The sequence below is a fragment of the Oenanthe melanoleuca genome, chromosome 2 (genome assembly GCF_029582105.1).
Source record: "Oenanthe melanoleuca isolate GR-GAL-2019-014 chromosome 2, OMel1.0, whole genome shotgun sequence".
NCBI classification, from domain to species: domain Eukaryota; kingdom Metazoa; phylum Chordata; class Aves; order Passeriformes; family Muscicapidae; genus Oenanthe; species Oenanthe melanoleuca.
In genome coordinates this window covers 65338788-65355378 of record NC_079335.1, presented here as the reverse complement: position 1 = coordinate 65355378, position 16591 = coordinate 65338788, and the positions used below count along the sequence as shown (strand labels likewise).

At 38.5% G+C, this 16591-nt stretch overlaps 2 protein-coding genes across 3 annotated transcripts in view; one reads left to right on the top strand and one right to left on the bottom strand.

Moving 5' to 3' along the window:
- The window catches only part of RPRD1A (regulation of nuclear pre-mRNA domain containing 1A), a 43529-nt gene extending 35638 nt beyond the window's left edge, over positions 1-7891 (top strand). Inside the window, exon 7 of the mRNA XM_056483686.1 lies at positions 3277-7891. Within this exon, the coding sequence (XP_056339661.1) occupies positions 3277-3426 (150 nt within the window). The 3' untranslated portion in view covers positions 3427-7891. The remainder of the gene's footprint in view (positions 1-3276) is intronic.
- A 2352-nt stretch (positions 7892-10243) lies between these two features.
- C2H18orf21 (chromosome 2 C18orf21 homolog) lies at positions 10244-15165 on the bottom strand. Of its 2 annotated transcripts, XM_056483684.1 has the most exons (5): positions 15061-15165; positions 14938-14960; positions 14030-14229; positions 10853-11061; positions 10244-10465 (listed from the first exon to the last, which is right to left on the bottom strand). In XM_056483684.1, exons 1-5 carry the CDS (start codon positions 15132-15134, stop codon positions 10312-10314), a joined length of 660 nt encoding a protein of 219 aa, XP_056339659.1. In that variant the 5' UTR covers positions 15135-15165; the 3' UTR covers positions 10244-10311. The 2 variants fall into 2 exon arrangements, with proteins under 2 accessions (XP_056339659.1, XP_056339660.1); XM_056483685.1 differs by lacking the exons at positions 14938-14960; positions 15061-15165 and adding an exon at positions 14820-14872.
- Positions 15166-16591: the final 1426 nt, after the last annotated feature.

Genomic DNA, 16591 nt, shown 5'->3' with positions numbered 1-16591 from the left:
CTAGTGGTTTTAAATAGAGTCAGACTGTGAACAGCATCTGCCTTGAAAATGCCTCTAAACTGCTGAGTCACTGTACTTGAAAATCAGTCCTCTTTTGGACTTGCTCACCAGTCATAAAAACTAGGCATCTCCAGTGATTTCTAGAATTGTTTCAGGAATGTAATGGGAAATTAGGTGCTCTGGATAGGTAAATAATTTTTCTGCTTGTGGGGGAGGATTGCTGTGAACATCTAACCTGCAGTTTCAGGTCTCACATATGGTTTGTATTACCAGAATTGGATTAAAATGGCATTCTGTACCTTATACTGCATCAATAATATAATCAGCTGTAAAACCTTGCTTAGTTTTTTTTTTTGTTTGTTTTTTTTGTGGTTTTTTTTTGTGTTTTTTTTTTTTTTTTTTTACTCTAGTTTTGCAGTAAAATTTTCAAGCAAATTTTCTCAGAGTTTCATATTTCTGAGCAGGCTTAAGGAACAAATTTTGACTCCCAAGAGTGCATTATGCCAGAGATGTTGGTGAGAGGAAGATGACTGTGTTATGTGGAAGACAGAATTTATGAGAACATTTTCCGTAATGAGGAAAAGGAACCTACTGTTAGTAGTATTGATCAAGCTGATAGTCACTAGGCAACAAGTCCCAGGTAGAATTTATATGGAAAATGCTGGATGTCAGAAATGCAGTGTTGTTATGGAAATGATTTATTATCAGCTAAAGGGAACTTTAAGGGAGTCAAGCAACTGACAATCTAATATAAGTCACATTTCAGGTTTTGGAGTAAAGTCTAGCAAGAATATAGCTGCTGAGTCTGTTGCTAAGTGACTGTGTCTATTTGCCTAGCTTCAGGCTTCAAGCTTGTGAAAGGATACTGATTTGTTGCTTTACATTCCTCATTGATAAAGAATAAACTTGGGCAGAATTCAGCTCTTTACCAGAATTAACTACAGGAGGGATTTTATAGGTAATATATTTTATGATTTTTAGGCCTCTTGAGTGTATTGATTCTGCTTACAGTTCTGTTCATATTCTTCTGTACAGCAGTGCATCTTTCACAGTGGAGGCCAGATCATCTAGCTTCCTAAAAATCCTTGTTGCCGAGTGATCAATCTCCAGGCATCCTGCTTGTGAAAATAGGGATTTTATTTGACTAGTATTCTGTATAGCACCAAATTGGTTATTTTAGTAAACAATGAAACCTGAAGCTGGTCTTGTCCTCTGGCATTAAAATCTATTCCCTGAAGTAATAGTTAGGAGTGTCCACATCCTGGACCAAAATGCATAGTGAGAATGCCTGTGATTGGCCTTTTATATGCTGGCAAAAGACTATGCATCTCACACAGTGAGATGCATCACACGCTCAGTGAGGCCTCATACAGCTGTATGCAGCTGTAAATTCAGGTATGAAACAGTGAAGTATTTGTGGCCTTTGGGCATTACTGTAGGGATACAATACAGGATACAGACCTTCATTTCCACAGCAATGTCCTGAAGTCACTTGCACTGAAGAGAACATTTTTGATAAGTGTGAGCATGTGATGGCTGTCACAGGACCAAGGGACTTAGAGTTGAAGGACTGCTTTGGCTACCTGTATCCTAAAGTAAATGCTGCTTTACCCTATGTACTATTACCAAGTGTTTACAGTTCCACTGACTGGGGCATCTGTAGTATTTTCACTCTGTTCAGCATCTCATAAGAATCTGCATGTAATATTTGATTTTGAAATATAAATGATACCAAGGAATTGATGATCCTAATTCAGGGACACTTTTTCTTTCTTCTATGTAAAGATTTGATAATTTTTTTTTTTTTTTAGCTACCCATTACTGTTCTCATTAAGAATTTAAGATATCTCATGGTTCTCTTACTGCCCTTGGTAAGGTCATGCTGCTGCCTTAGTAGTTGCAAACTTTTTTAACGTGTGTTGTATCTTGTCCAGTAAATCTTGACCATATCCCAGCTATCTAGCATTCTATGCTACATTTTTTACTTTATTGAGTTCTACTACCAAAAGGCATTTTTATTGTTTTTCCATATTAGTCCATATTATTAATAATGCAGTAACATATTTAAAACTGTGTTTAGAGCTTGTAAAGAAACTGCATGATTGTTACCTTTCATAGATATTTGCACTGTGTTTTCATACTTGCTGGAACTATCAAGTGTTTATATTTGTCACTGTTGCAGGATCATGTAGAATTTTCACCACTGTTATTTAAAAGTGATTATAGCCATATGATCTTGGTTATCCATGGGCTGATTATCCAAGTTATAGATTACCTATGTGTTGTTACTTCCAGCCATTCCCAGGCTGCAGCAAAACCTGCAGCCACACTAGAAAGCATCTGCATTTGATGTGTGATATTTGAATTGTGGTATTTTTTTCGAAGCGCTGCTTTGTCTGCTAGTGCGTAGTTTCTTCTGCTTTCCACACTTTCTAAGTGTTTGAAATTCAAATATTCCTGTAAATTATATGTTAATATTCTCATATTTTGGAACAACTGTTTTCATTCTATAAAAGCTGATATTCTTCTCCATTATATTTCATCTTTAGAGGTGACCACTGACTATGTTCTAGTGCACTGGTTTACAATGTTAAACTTTATTTATATAATGTTGTTTCAAGTGAAAAGTGCCTCATCATGAAATACATCAATTGTGAGTGGTTTGACCACTCACATTTCATATCATGTATTCCAGCACAATAGGAAATCCTAAGCTCCCAATTAGAAAAGTTCCTGAAAACCCAGGGATAAATCTAGAAAGGTACCGAGGAAATAGGTTTTTTTTATTATAAAAGTTAAAATACTTATCACTGGTCAGCTTGGTGGGGCCTCTCAGGCCTAGTTAGTGGATATTTGATTGGTTTTATTATTCAGAAGTATGAGATCAAGGGTAACTTCTTTGACATCAGTAAGTTTATCCTTCTAGCCTTTGTTATTGATAGTAGAGTATGTGCAATGACTGTCTTTAATTAAGAATAATCCCATTCTCCTAGTTACATGGAGAAAAGCCTGTGGTTATGTTAGCTGGGAATGTCTTCCTTGTTTAGCATTTATTTTCTTAGAATTCAAAGCAAAACAAACCCATGGCTATGTTTTTGAAGTCCATTGCTGGGAAAATGCTAGGGCTGATACTTCTGCCTCCTAAATACCCAGATCTCTGGGCTCTAACTTGTTAAAGGCTGTTCATGTAACTTGCAGAAGGAAAATCACATGTGCAGTAAGCAGTAGGGATGGTAATAGCAAAAAAACCTCATACTGAATTCTTCTGCATTACAGGAGTACAAACGCAAGTTAGCCAGAGTGTCCCAAGTACGGAAAGAACTCAGGTCACGCATCCAGAACCTGCCTGATCTCTCTCGGCTTCCCAACGTCACAGGCAGCCACGTACACCTACCATTTGCAGGAGACATCTACAGTGATGATTGATTACCAAACATCCCCCAGCCTTTGCTTTCCTGTGAAATGAGGGGTAGGCCAGACCGATCGGTACTCTTGTAGTATTATTTTTGTATATTGTTGCAGAGTGTCAGTAAAAATACTTTAATAATTTATAAAAATGGTTTAAAAGGTTGATTTGTTTACTATTTTATTGGCGAGTGAACATAAGGGTACATTTATAAAAGTGGCATCTGTGTCTGTTACATGGAAGAATGAATAATTATCTTTTGTAAAGATTTTAGTTGGGTGCCCTATAAAAAAACAAGCTAAGATTTTTCTTATGTACCCTGTATTTAATGTAGATCAACATATAATCAAAACACAATTCTAACTTGAGACATTTCCGTTGCCAGTGAGGGAGTGAAATGTGTAAATCACAGGCTTATGTTTGCAAGGTGGCCGATGCAATTTAATGCAAAGTTAAAAGTGATCTTACTGTCCATTACATTTAAATTACCCACTACCAAAACAATGTGGGTTTTTTTGAAGTAAATGCTAACAACCAATTTTCTGTTAGAAAATATTTATCATGTTACACTGAGCAGATCTTCAAATGACTCAAAATACTGCAATATTTTTGTATCATTTAGGAGTCAGCATGTAGAAACTATAAAATTGACCAGTTTAATTATGTTTTGAAATTGTAGCTTTTTACAGCTGCTTAGTTTCTAAATCGAGGGACCATTCATTTGTAATCTAATCCCTTTCTGGAACATCTGTTTCCATCTAAAAAGGTTAATCCCAGAAATGTGAAGCCATTTTACAGTTTTAATTAAATTGAAAGGTCATTCTCTAAACTGTCTCAATTGCTAAGTGCCCATTATTAAAATTTGACAGTGTACCATCCGTACATGGAACATGATACAGCTGTACCGTACATCCTCTTCCATTGAGAAACCCTGGAGGCCAGCATGGGCCTCCACTTCACCTTCACCCACTCCAGCAAATAGTTCTAAATCTCAATTGTCTTTTTCTCACACAACAGGAGGAGGCTGTTCAGGCCTGTGTATAAGACAAACAGCAGAAAACAGCCCAGTTAAAAAACTCTGTTGCATGGCATGAATGTGGTGCTTCTCTGGAAGCAACTGAATTGTGAAAAGTCCGTGTGTGCATACTATGCATCAGCTTTTAAGTTCACTTAAAAACTTAAAGATACAGACAGGCATTTTGCACATTGCCAGAAAGTTCCAGCTTTTCAATCCATCGGAATGAGCCATGTAATCATTGAGTGATTTTAAAAATGCCTGCCTGTACCTTTGGCATTTTGATGATCTTGAAAACCTGGGCTGCAAGTCTTTTGAGTTGGATATATCATAGGAGTAATTAATGATTGCATTTTGTTCATGGTTTTGCACTTGTCAGGCATTGTTTTGTATCAGTTAAATTCACAGTTTACAAGTTTAATATGCCTCACATGAAAGCAAATTTTTTTACAAAAAGCTGGTCTTTCTTTTCAAAACCCACAACAATTCAAAATAGTCCTGGAGTGAAATTGTTCAAGGTTGTTACCTGTCACTTGCTATTGGCTTCTACAGGGCTAATTACTAGAATACTTGTAGGATGTGAATGCAGAGTAATCATTCTCTTTAAAATAGATACACTTGGACATAAGCAGCTCAGTCCAGTTGCATTTTCATGTAGAACTTGCCATGAATTAGACCTCAGTTAAGTAGGGAAAAAACCTGAAAAGATAGAAATACAAGCCATTGACATAGCAGTCCATAGCATGCATTGTAGAATACCAATTTCTTAAAAAAGTCTGACAAATAGGAGTCTTCAAAATAGTTATCAGAGCTCACTAGATGTCCAAAAATTTCAAAGTTTTGAGTGGCAATTTTCCATTCCATAGGGAAAAAAAGCTGACTATATTGAATCCAGAGGATTTAGTTTCTTTACTTTAATATGCCAAAATTAAATAACACTTATTGGCATATTTCAGTGTAGATTCTTGATAAGAAAATGTTCTGATACAATTTTCATGTTTTAAATATTTTTGTTCTAGTATATTAAACTCATCACATAAATTCTTACATACATGGATGTGCATTGCAGTTGCAGTTAAAGCTCAGTTTTGCTAAAGAATAGCACCAAATTCGTGGTAAATGTTAAACCAGCTTAATCTATTAAGAATTCTAAAACAAATCATAAAACAAGAATCATAAATAGTGAGTTCATGGTTGAATTCCATCCATAGAAAACTTAATTTGTGCCCAGAGATGATTTTAAGTGCAGTGACAAGGCTTATTAGACTGCCCTGAAAGATCTATCTTGGATAGTCAGAATCATAGGGAATTAAGCTTAAACAGTCTTTTGCTGCCTGAATTGAAATTAGTTACAGTAATAAAGTTGACTGCTGACTTTTCTTGATCTCTGAAAGGTTTTGGAAAAGACACTTACTTCACTGGATTTGTTTTTCCTAGTAATAACTCCTAGTGATAACATTGCATATCTACAGGTAATGTAAAACTGATAAAAGAATGAGGAAAAAACCTCAACTTTTTCTTGATGTATATAAGTTTTAATTTTGAGAGAGTGTTATTTTCTGGATATATTTTTCTTTATTTTACTGTGAAATTGTTTACTTCAAGGAGTTTTTCATAGCTGGGGTTTTGGAAATGATCCTTCAATATTTGTTTGGCAAAGAGGACTTGTGAAAGGCAAAGGTCACTCAGAGTAAGTGTCATATATTAATGGCTGAATGGTACGCTGTTTTTTTTTTATTTATATGGGGAAGGCATCAGGTATCAAGTAGTTACGAGATTTATATTGTAACTGTAATAGTATAGCAGGAGATAGCATGGTACGGTACAGATGCAGCCCTGTAGTGTCAAAAAATACCTCCAAATTCTCAGGTTCCAAATCTTAATGTAAGTACTTCTGACATCTCAGGAAGAAAAGAGGCTGGGTAGGGAAGGGCAGGGTGCCGAGGAGACAGAAGGGAGAACATGCCATGGCATGTTCTGGAGGGTGGAAAGGTAAAGCAAACCACATCAGCTTCTGTCAAAACAGAAATAACTGCTTGACTGGGCAGCACAATGTTTTATCTGTAGGTAGGATTGTACCACAGAACTGCTTTGGGGTGTTGCCATCCTGGGGAAAATGTGTGGGCATACCCTGCCTAGCTCTTCTAATGTGGTCTGGCTCTAGGCAAACCAGAATGCCTGCCCTACAAAAGGCACAATTATAAAATATCTGAATATTTTTCATCTTATAATAAAGGCATAATAATTTGATTATTTGCTTCACTATATTGCACTTTTATTAAGCATTCTCTGAAAAAAAGCAAAAGATTCCTGCAGCACTTTGCCATGTGAGAATGCTTACCTTGGAGGTCACTGGGACTGCTTGTATATTCTAGTGTTTGCAGGCTTAAGCTGTGTTTTTTGCAGAATGTTTTGAAAGATATCAGGAATACTGCCCCATTTTTGTGGTTTTAAAAATAAATGTGAAGTCCTTAGCTACAAAAATTACCATTCTTCGAAATTATGTTTCATGACTTCTTTTGGAAATAAGACTACAGCCTGCAATAATATTAGCTTGTCTGATTCATTCTGTTAATGTTTGTATTAATATATTAAAACACCTCTGTTAATCCCTAGCAACACAACCCAAACCACATGCTTATTATGTATTTTATCTGAGTAGTCTTCCGAGTGTCAAATTGAGAGCTTTTTTTACGATGAAATTACATTCCTGTTTACCTGAAGTTCAAAAAAACCATTTTGTTAGGACTTGCACAGACTAGTTCTGCTCTCACAAGTCAGTGGTAACTGAGTCTGATGAGTGGATGATGACCCTAAACACGTACATAGGATGCAGTAGCCGGCAGTGCAGATGACCGTGGAGGACGTGGAAATCACACATAGGCTTGGTTGGCCCTCTGCAGAAGAGCCTTTTGAAACGTAAGGAAATAGATCTGTGGGTGGGGGTTTTTTTCAGTGGGAAAATCAGTGAAAACCAGCACGTCTCAAATTTTTGATGGCTACATTTACAAATATTTAGGCCAGTTCTGCTCATTACATTTAATCACAGTGATTATTCCTGCAAGTAAAGAAAGCAGATTCTAACAGAGTGTCTGAAGTGGAATTTTTTTCTAATAAATGACCAATTTTGTCTCGGCTCCTATTTCAGTGTGTCATTTATCTTGATTAAGTAGTAAATCTCTTCCATCGTGCTATTTAGGAATCTAATTCTGATTTCATATTTACAATAGTTAAAGTATCCTACTGAGCATGATGTTTTTGTGGGAATTTGCAAAAGTTCAATAGCACTCATTACTTGTTTGCAACAGAAATAGACTTATTTGTTAAAAGCTAACAAGAAAAGTTTGAAATGTAAAGATGTTTCATTATTGTGCTTTTCTGACAGAACCTGTAATCCTTGTGTAATTTATGTCCTCAGAATAACACCTATATGTACGCTCTTTCATATTTAATAAAACGTTGTAAAAACATCTTTGAAAATTATTATTCATTGCTTGCCTTCTCAGTCTCATGGGGGGAAATGTCTTTAATGTAAACTGCTCTCTATACTCAGGAGTCAAGCAAGATCTCATCTCAGGGATGATGCTGAGGAAATGCTTGATACTAATTTTGAGGTTTATTACTCCCTGTATTTTGTGTGACAGTTTTCAGTGAGGAAGCAGTGCATTAAAGGGTCTGAGGTCCTACCTCTAGAACTGTAAATTTAGATTAGCTGATTATTTTAAGACATACTTCTATAACATTTTCAATGTGGCATGATACAAGTACTGCCAATGATACACACAGCATTGCCCAATAGAATTCGTGTGAGCTGGGAAATAACGCTCACTCTCTAATTACATGCCTCTTCGCAGGACTGTATGCTTAACGGAGACCTTCTTGCTCTTGCTGTACAAAGTTCTGGCTGAAGTTCAGCCCTCTCTGAAATCAGTGAAGGCATTTCCTCTCTCAGGTTGTTTTTCCAGCTCTTCAAACACAAACCAGTAATGTGGCCTGACAGTGGTTTGGAGGGGAGCTCCGCAAGTCTCTCACAGCCAACAGCCTTCAGTGTTTCATCAAGTACAGGAAGGTAATGTGTCCTGAAGGGATACATGACATTCATGTATGTAATATATGTCTACATATAAGCCTCTGATGTGTGGATATGTATGTATATACCTACATATGTTATGTATGGAGCTATATTTATATTTATATATATATATATAGATAGATAGATAGATATAGATATAGATATATTTATAGATATATAGATATTTATGTGTCTGTCTTTCAATATACCAATTCTGTGGAAGTCCAATTAACAAAAAAAAACCCAGACTCTATTAAAGGTTTAGGAATAATATAAAAGCACTGGAGGTTATTTCTACCCAGCCATTTTAGAGCATACTTGTAAAACAAGAAAAGGCATGTACTGATGAATTCTTTCCCTTTGTTCCCAGAATAAAGTCTATAGTTCACAATAACAATCCCTTTTAACAACACATCTGGACATATCTGACAACTCTGGTAATTCCAAAGGGAAAAAAAAGATGTTATTGGGAGCATGACAAGGCTCTATCTCTGTTAACAAATAGTGTGCTGCAAAGGTAACACACTTGATGTGCAGAATGCCTGTAGTTCAGTGCTTACCACCACAAAACATTTTTGGAAATGCATCGTTTAGACAAGCTCTCTTGTGATCATGTGGCTAGATCCCACGTTAGCTTGCTCTGCACACTGCCTGTGTTCCCCCATTCATGTCTTTTATCCCTTATCTGGAGTTTTATCCAAAAGGAATACACTCTTGAGACCAAAGTTGTTGTGTAAGCACTGTAAGCAGGGACAACAGGGAAATGTGCTTTGATCTAACAAACACATTAATATTGGGGCACCTTAAAACACAGCAGATGCCTGTGCTGGTTTCACACTGGCCTCATGGGAAGCACAGCAGTACCTAACGTGTGCACTTTTAATAAGAAAATTTATTGCTTAATTTGTATTTTCAAATACTTTTGTGCAATGCATATTTTCTGTCAACAAATTGAAGTATTTTTCCAGAGGACTGGATTCTAAGTACAGCAACAGGTGAATTAATGCCAAGTTCTGCTGAAAAAGGCAACACTCCAAGGTTTGTATTTTGATTAAAGAATGGCAGTTCATTTTATCCTACACATCCATAAGAGACAAAGAGCAGTGCACCCTTCAGTTATTGTGCAAGTGTACAGGAGATATAAAAAGGTTACATGCCAATCTCTGAGACTCTTAAGTACAGTTTACAATGAACAATTCTCCCCTGCCCTGGACTGCTTCCCAAAGTTATTTGCTGCTCCTGTTTCTTAAGCAGTGTTCACTGAGTCTGAAGGCACTTAAAGTAAACTATTCATTAAACTAGCAAAAGAAAATGAAAATACAGACCTTTAAATCCAAGAAAGTATATTCTTTTAACTAATTTGCTGTATTTTTCAGGAGGAAAAGCACCATGTGCAGAATCATCACTGCAGACTAAGTGAGACAGGCTATAACCTCATCCTGAACAGTGACTTTACACTGTCCTCTCTGATCTCTGTGCTAAACATAAATTGAAAATCTTTAATCTTGACAATTAAATGGTCCTGGTGGGACTATCATCAGCTTTCTCAAAGGATCAATCCTGGCTTTTAATTCTTGGGGCATCAGAAACTGCAAAACATGTTCAAGATTCCCAAGCATATTAAACTGGCTATCTTCTCAACTTCCTCTGGCAGACAATCACTCTCCTTAGAAAGAGAGCATCCTTCTAAAAAATATGGTCTATGCTTCCACAAAGAACAGGATGTTAGCTTGAGTTTTAACGAAATCACTTTGTTGATTTACTAAAACTGGAGCAATATTTATTGCTGTAATCTTTATTACTTGAAATAATATATAACTAAAGTAAAGTCAAAAAGGTTTTGAAATCTGCCTTCTGGCTTTTCTCTTTTTCTTCTAGGTCAAGCATCCGTTTTAGCTTAGAAAAGTGAAATTTGGAGTTTCGGGGAGTCTTGGAAGCAGAGTTGGTTGTTGTCTGTCCAGATTCACGTGTCCTGAAAAACAAAAGATTCAAATGTCTTAAAGGGGAGAAATGTGAATTAACATTAAGTAACTGTAAAAGCACACATACACAATTTGAGTGAAAAATATCCAAGAGAAATAGTGTATTTTTAAGTGCAAGTGAGCAGCCAGAAGTGTTAACTTTGTCACGCAAATTTTAGGACATTTTGCATTAATGACACAAATAAAACTTTGCACACAGTGGCTTTTCATGATCATCCTTGATTTGAAAGGTTGGAAAGTTAAAATTGATCTCCTCAACCATACCAACTGAGAAATATACTAAATTATCGATTTAAAATTTATTAAATGTATGATCTAAAATCAACATAATTTAATACACTCTACTTGGCAAAGGCTGTTTTAAACAGAAAACATACCTGGAAAGTGATGAGGGACTGTTCCCTTTAGATCCCAACCTACTGCAGCTTACAGGTGTCATTTTCTTTGCAGACTGAATTTTTACATCTGGTGTCTTCAGGCTAGATTTGATACCTGGAGTGCCACAATTTTGTGTTCTGGTAGCCAGAAAATCCCTGCTTTTACCATAATGTCTTGTTGTTTTGTTGCAAGATTTGCAAGTAACCAGCTATGGAGAGAAGAAAGGAAATGTCAAGCTGCCTTTCAGTCTTTCCACCTTTATATTATAAAGCTGTTAGAAGAATTATCCAAACTGTTCTCCAAATACCATGACACAAATTAAATATTTGCTTAAGTAAAACATGAGATAACTAGAAAGTAACACTTTGTAACTCGTATTTTAATTCAGGCTTTTTAAGCCAAACACATCCTTTGGGTTTATCTAGAAATTACTCCAATTCCCTACAAACTAATTTCAGGAGACCCCTACCACTGAATGTAATATTGTACAATGAAATACTGAGAACGACCCCATCAAAACAGATGAAACAGCACTTGAACTGGGCAAATCATATTTTGAGTGTACAAGATACAGTGAGTATACCAAAGTACTCCTCCTATACATCAGGAATTTGGCTAAAAAATGTGACATTCTGTGTCATCTAAAGTCATTAGCATATTCTACCCCCAGTGAAGCTACATTGCATACTTTTTAGGGAACCTTGGAATAAAATATTTAAACTATCAAACTCTCAAACCCAGTCATCCATTTTACTAAAAACACCAAGTCTCAGTGAACAAAGATGAGGCTTTGTATTAGGGCAAAAGTACTTACTACAATAAGGAGGATGTTCTAAACAAAGGGCACTTTCTCTTCTCTCTGTGCACCTCTAGGCTGCAGGGAACTTCAGCAGCACACCAAGCTGAGAGGTGCATCAGAACCAATCACATCACCCAGGCACAGAGACTGTCAGGCATTCCTGATATCCCTTACTGCCATGGCAACTACTCACACTAAGAGATACGAAAGTAATACAGCCAGACAGCTTTCTGAGGCACCAATTAGACTGACACAAAATCAGCTATGTGATGCTTCTGGTTAAAAATAACATACTCAAAAGACTGTCACAAAAATGTCTAAGCAGTTTTGAAGACATCTATACCAAACCATTCTTCATTTCAAAGTGTGTCAATTTAACTAAATTCAGATAGTTTTACTAAAAATTACATTTAGAGATGCTGAAATGAAATGGTTTTAGTTAAGTATTGACTTCCTCTAGACATTATATTTTGTTAGCCTAACGAACTAAAAAAAAATAAAAAAGAAATAGCATTAACTATTTTAGTGCTCAGGCATTGTTGTATTTTTAGTTCCAAACAAAATACAGGTGGGAAACAAACTCAGCATCTCATGGTAACTTAGCACTGTGCAGAATATAAATGAAGGTGACCACCTTACAATGCAGGAATTACTGGATTAATCACAGCACTTCACAGCTAACTTCCACTCCTTGAAATGGATCAGCAGTTAACTCCAAAAATGTTTAAAGCCCTGAAACAGTCCCTATGTTATTTGCCTTTTTACAGCAGAAACAATCTAAAATCAAGTTCTACTTGCTAAGAAAGTTCTCAGAGGTTCAGCCTGTCACACTGTTGCTTGCTTTAATTTCCAACCACACTGAAATTTTCATTTGCACAAATCTCAGGTATTAGATTACAGGGATCTACATTGTTAATTCGGAAAGCTGTCAGCTGCTGACAGCATTTTAAAGACTTGAAATAAGAAACACTTAAATCATAATCCACAGGACAAATTCAAACTGAACAAAACACAAGTACAGCAAACTGTAATTACATACTGAGATCAAAATATTACCCAGAGTTTAAACTGGACCTATTTAAACTGAATTTTAAACTACTCATATGAATGCACAGTGTGTCCCTAACAAACACTCTCTAGGCACACGGTAAGTCTAAGAGCCCATCATTATTTTATATACCACTGCTCTGTTCATCAGTTGCTTAAAGAGACAGTTCTTAATGTACCCTCAACGTTTGTGATCCCAGAAAAATAAAGCAAAGATTTCAGCTTGAAGAATTACAGAACATCTTGAGTTGGAAGGGACCCACACACATCATCAAATTTCAGCTCCTGGCCCAGCACAGGGCACACCAAGAATCACAGCATGTGCCTGAGAGTGCTCTTCCAGTCTTCCTGAACTCTGTCAGCCTTGGTGCTGTGACCCCCTTCCCTGGGGAGCCTGTTCCAGTGCACAACCACCCTCTGGGTGAAAAACCTTTTCAGATATCCTTTCTGAAGCTCAACTGTGACCTACAATTTGGGGAGAGTGCCTTTATAAAACATCTTATCTTGCTCTGACAGCCAAGAACCTTGGTGATATTTCCTCAGTTTAAATTTTTTTATTGACTCTAATAATTTTTGATTTCATAAAATTAATTCCTGAAACCACTAGATTCTTATCCAAGAAAATTCCAAGTGTGACAGCAACTGCTGAGCACAATAGGGTGCTGTCTCATTTATTACAACAGCCATTCACATAACCTGTTTTAAAAACAGTACATACTTTGGCAACAATAGATTAAATGTATGCTATTATTCTTCCAATAGTAATTAAATGTGACATTTCTGAGTACTTTCAGGAAAAACAACTGAGACCTCGAGAAAAACATCAACTTGTTGAAACTATCTCTGTGGTTTAGTTTTGAAAAACTTCCTACAAATAGTCATATTCTGACAAATGTAAAGAATTCTATTAATACAGAGGGTAATAATAATCTGATGTTACCATGAGAGGCTAATGAAATACATGAAGTAAAGCTTGTGTCAAAACATAACTGCTCAACAACTGATAAACTGAAACAAAGGCAGTAAATGAGATGTTTGTGTAGCTTCTCTAACATGTAGGGTCACATGGGTTTTTTTTGAGAGAAAAGCTTAATGGTCCTGTCATTGCATTCATGATCTGTCTATTGTGGAAGGTAGATTTTAAAAATGTCATTTATGCATAGAAGTTATTCCAAAAAGAAAGGAAGAGTTTTATGCTTGTAATAAAGAAATGTGTGGGCTCCTCTTCTAAGAGAAGGGTTTTTGTATCTTCTTTTTTTATGCCACTGAAATAGGGACATGAAATTTAGGGAATATCATGTACTTGTCAGTTCCAAATAAATGTCCTTACCAGAACACTTCTTGACTCCTTGTACTTTCTCAAAAGCTTTGTCTGTTTCATGTTAAGTTTATGATTCTTTGCCTCTCGTTTAAGAACTTTCTCTATCTGTGGAGTCACTTTCATCTTTGGTTTGAGGCGCACCCGGTAGCTGTCAGGAACCAGGAACTGGAAGCAGTAAGGACATATCCTTTCTAATCCACGTTCATTAGCTACAGGTAAATAAAGGCAAAAGGATGAAATAACTATGCTTTATAAGCAAACTTCAAAACGGTGTGTTTCAATTTTGACATTACCCAAGTACCTAAGTGTTTTTGTGTTAAGGGTAACACTAGAACACAAAAGGAAGCTGAGCACCAGAATGAACTCAGCTGAGCACAATTCAGACTAAGTTAAAGCATGTCACAAGTTTATACAAAACATAACTGCAGATTTTCTTGAAGAAACGCAATTCCTTGCTAAAACTCTTTAGCACTGGAGGCTCATAATTCTGCAAAGAGCTCCGTGTAGGCACAATCTTCTACCAGATGAGGGACAACAGAGCCTTGTAAAACTCTTTGCCCACTTTAAGTGTGAGAAGATGACGTGACCTCAGGCTAGAATGAAGAAACGCTTTGAGATAAATTTCAGACCCAGCAAGAGGCTCGCTCCTGGCATCTGCCTCATTAGCTCCTGCTGCCGGAGCTGGACTTCCTAAACCCCGAGGGACACCCGGCCCCGCTTCCTGGCGAGCTCGGCACTGCTGCCGGCAGCCCCAAAGGGCGAGCCGGCATCCATCCACTCATTCATCCATTATTCCCACGCTGCTGTGCTTGCGCAGCCTCCGCCGGAGCGGCCGGGATCACGGCAAGGCCGGCTGTGGATCCCCCCTCCTCCGGCCCCGCCGCACCGCCGCGCCCGGCTCCCTCACTGTCACTCGCCTCGGGAACTGCGGAGCATCCACCTGCGCGGGACAGAGGAAAGCGTCAGGGCGCGGCCGCCGCCGCAGCGGGGACATCCCGCGGGCTGTCCCACCGCCCGTCCCGCCCCGCCGCGATCCTTACAGCAGGAACCGCGCCTGTCCCGGGCAGACCCCCGCCAGCCGCTCCGCCGCCGCCAGCAGCCGCCGCGGCCCCATGGCACCGAGCGCCCGCCCCGCCGGAAGAGAAGGAAAGGCGGGGAAGGGAAGGGGAGGGGAGGCGGGCGGTGTGCAGCGCTTGGCCGGCCCGGCGGCACCGCGGCCGCAGCACCGGGGTACCGGCCCGGGCGGGGGCTGCAGGGCAGCGGGGCCGCTGGAGCCCGGCCCGGCCCAGCCCGGAGCGCGGTACCCGCCTCGCCTGTGTCCCCGGCTGTGTGAAAAGTTTTTCCCGTAGCAAAGGAAACTTTTACTCTGGGGAAAAAAACGCGAGGCAAACCAGCTCTGCGTCTCGGCGGCAGAGCTCTTAGGCTGGCCCAGAGAGCTCATGGCATCTCCTTCTCTGCAGACATTCCAAAGCCACCGGGGTGCGTTCCTGTGTCGCCTGCTCCCGGGGACCCTGCCTTGGCACGGGGGCTGGTCTGGATGGTTTCCAGAGGCCCCTTCAAACCGTAGCGATTTTGGGATTCTGTGGGGAAAAAACCAAAAACCAAACCTCCAAACCCCGCAGATTCCTCCGTGAGGGGCTGTCAGGCGGTGCACGATCTCAGCAGCAGCTCCAGAAATGTGCCTGATGCTCAGCACTGCTGAACTTCTTCTGTCACCCTCTCTACCTGAGGTGCCTTTTCCGCGGGTTTTGGCGACTGCAGACTTTGCTTTATCACTCTCCCATTAAACCAAACCAAACCAAACCAAACCAAACCAAACCAAACCAAACCAAACCAACAAACAAACAAAAACCAAACCAACCAACCAACCAAAAAAACCAAACCAAACCAAACCAAACCAAACCAAACCAAACCAAACCAAACCAAAAACCCCCACACCAAAAAACCCAAAACCAAATCCACACAAAAAAAAACCAAAAACAAAACAAAAAAAACCTCCCCAAACCTCCCCTCCACCCCCCAAGAAAGCCCCAAAACCATACGCTCATCTTTTCACCGTTTGATGTGTGTTTTATTAATTCCCTCGGCCCTGTTCATTTGCTAGACGTTTTTATCCTTTGATCTATTGGTAACGGTGTTCGTTTAGGAGAGATATTCAGCTGAGCAGGCTTCAATATTCTATCAAGGAATTTGAATAAATATAATTATTTCTTATTTTCTGACATGGAGTATTATTTAAAAATACAAAAGCAAGGGCAAAAAGGAATTTCAAGGCTTTCTTTAAGAGAGCTTTATTGCACAGTCAGTAAATCTGGATTTGTTAATGAAATGTTCGTAATAGGTACAGTTAAGACTTCTGTTGATGCTATTTTTTTAATGAAATTAATTTTTTCAATTAACTTTTCGATATTATATTTTTGTTGCCATGTTGCTGGCTTTTTTGATCCTAATTTTTGAGTGAACTCCTACCTTTACTGAGTGGAAGAGCAGGGATGTCACGTAATATCTATTCTAAACACAACCAGTGTTCATCACTCAATGGATTTTTTGGCAAATGAATTATTCTCATTT

Excerpts from the sequence above, each read along its gene's own strand:
- C2H18orf21 (XM_056483684.1), bottom strand. The coding sequence starts at position 15,134 with ATGGGGCCGCGGCGGCTGCTGGCGGCGGCGGAGCGGCTGGCGGGGGTC. Across the intron at positions 14,961-15,060 it reads GGACAGGCGCGGTTCCTGCT|GTGGATGCTCCGCAGTTCCC; the intron begins GTAAGGATCGCG and ends TGTCCCGCGCAG. Across the intron at positions 11,062-14,029 it reads AGGAGTCAAGAAGTGTTCTG|CTGGTTACTTGCAAATCTTG; the intron begins GTAAGGACATTT and ends TTCTCTCCATAG.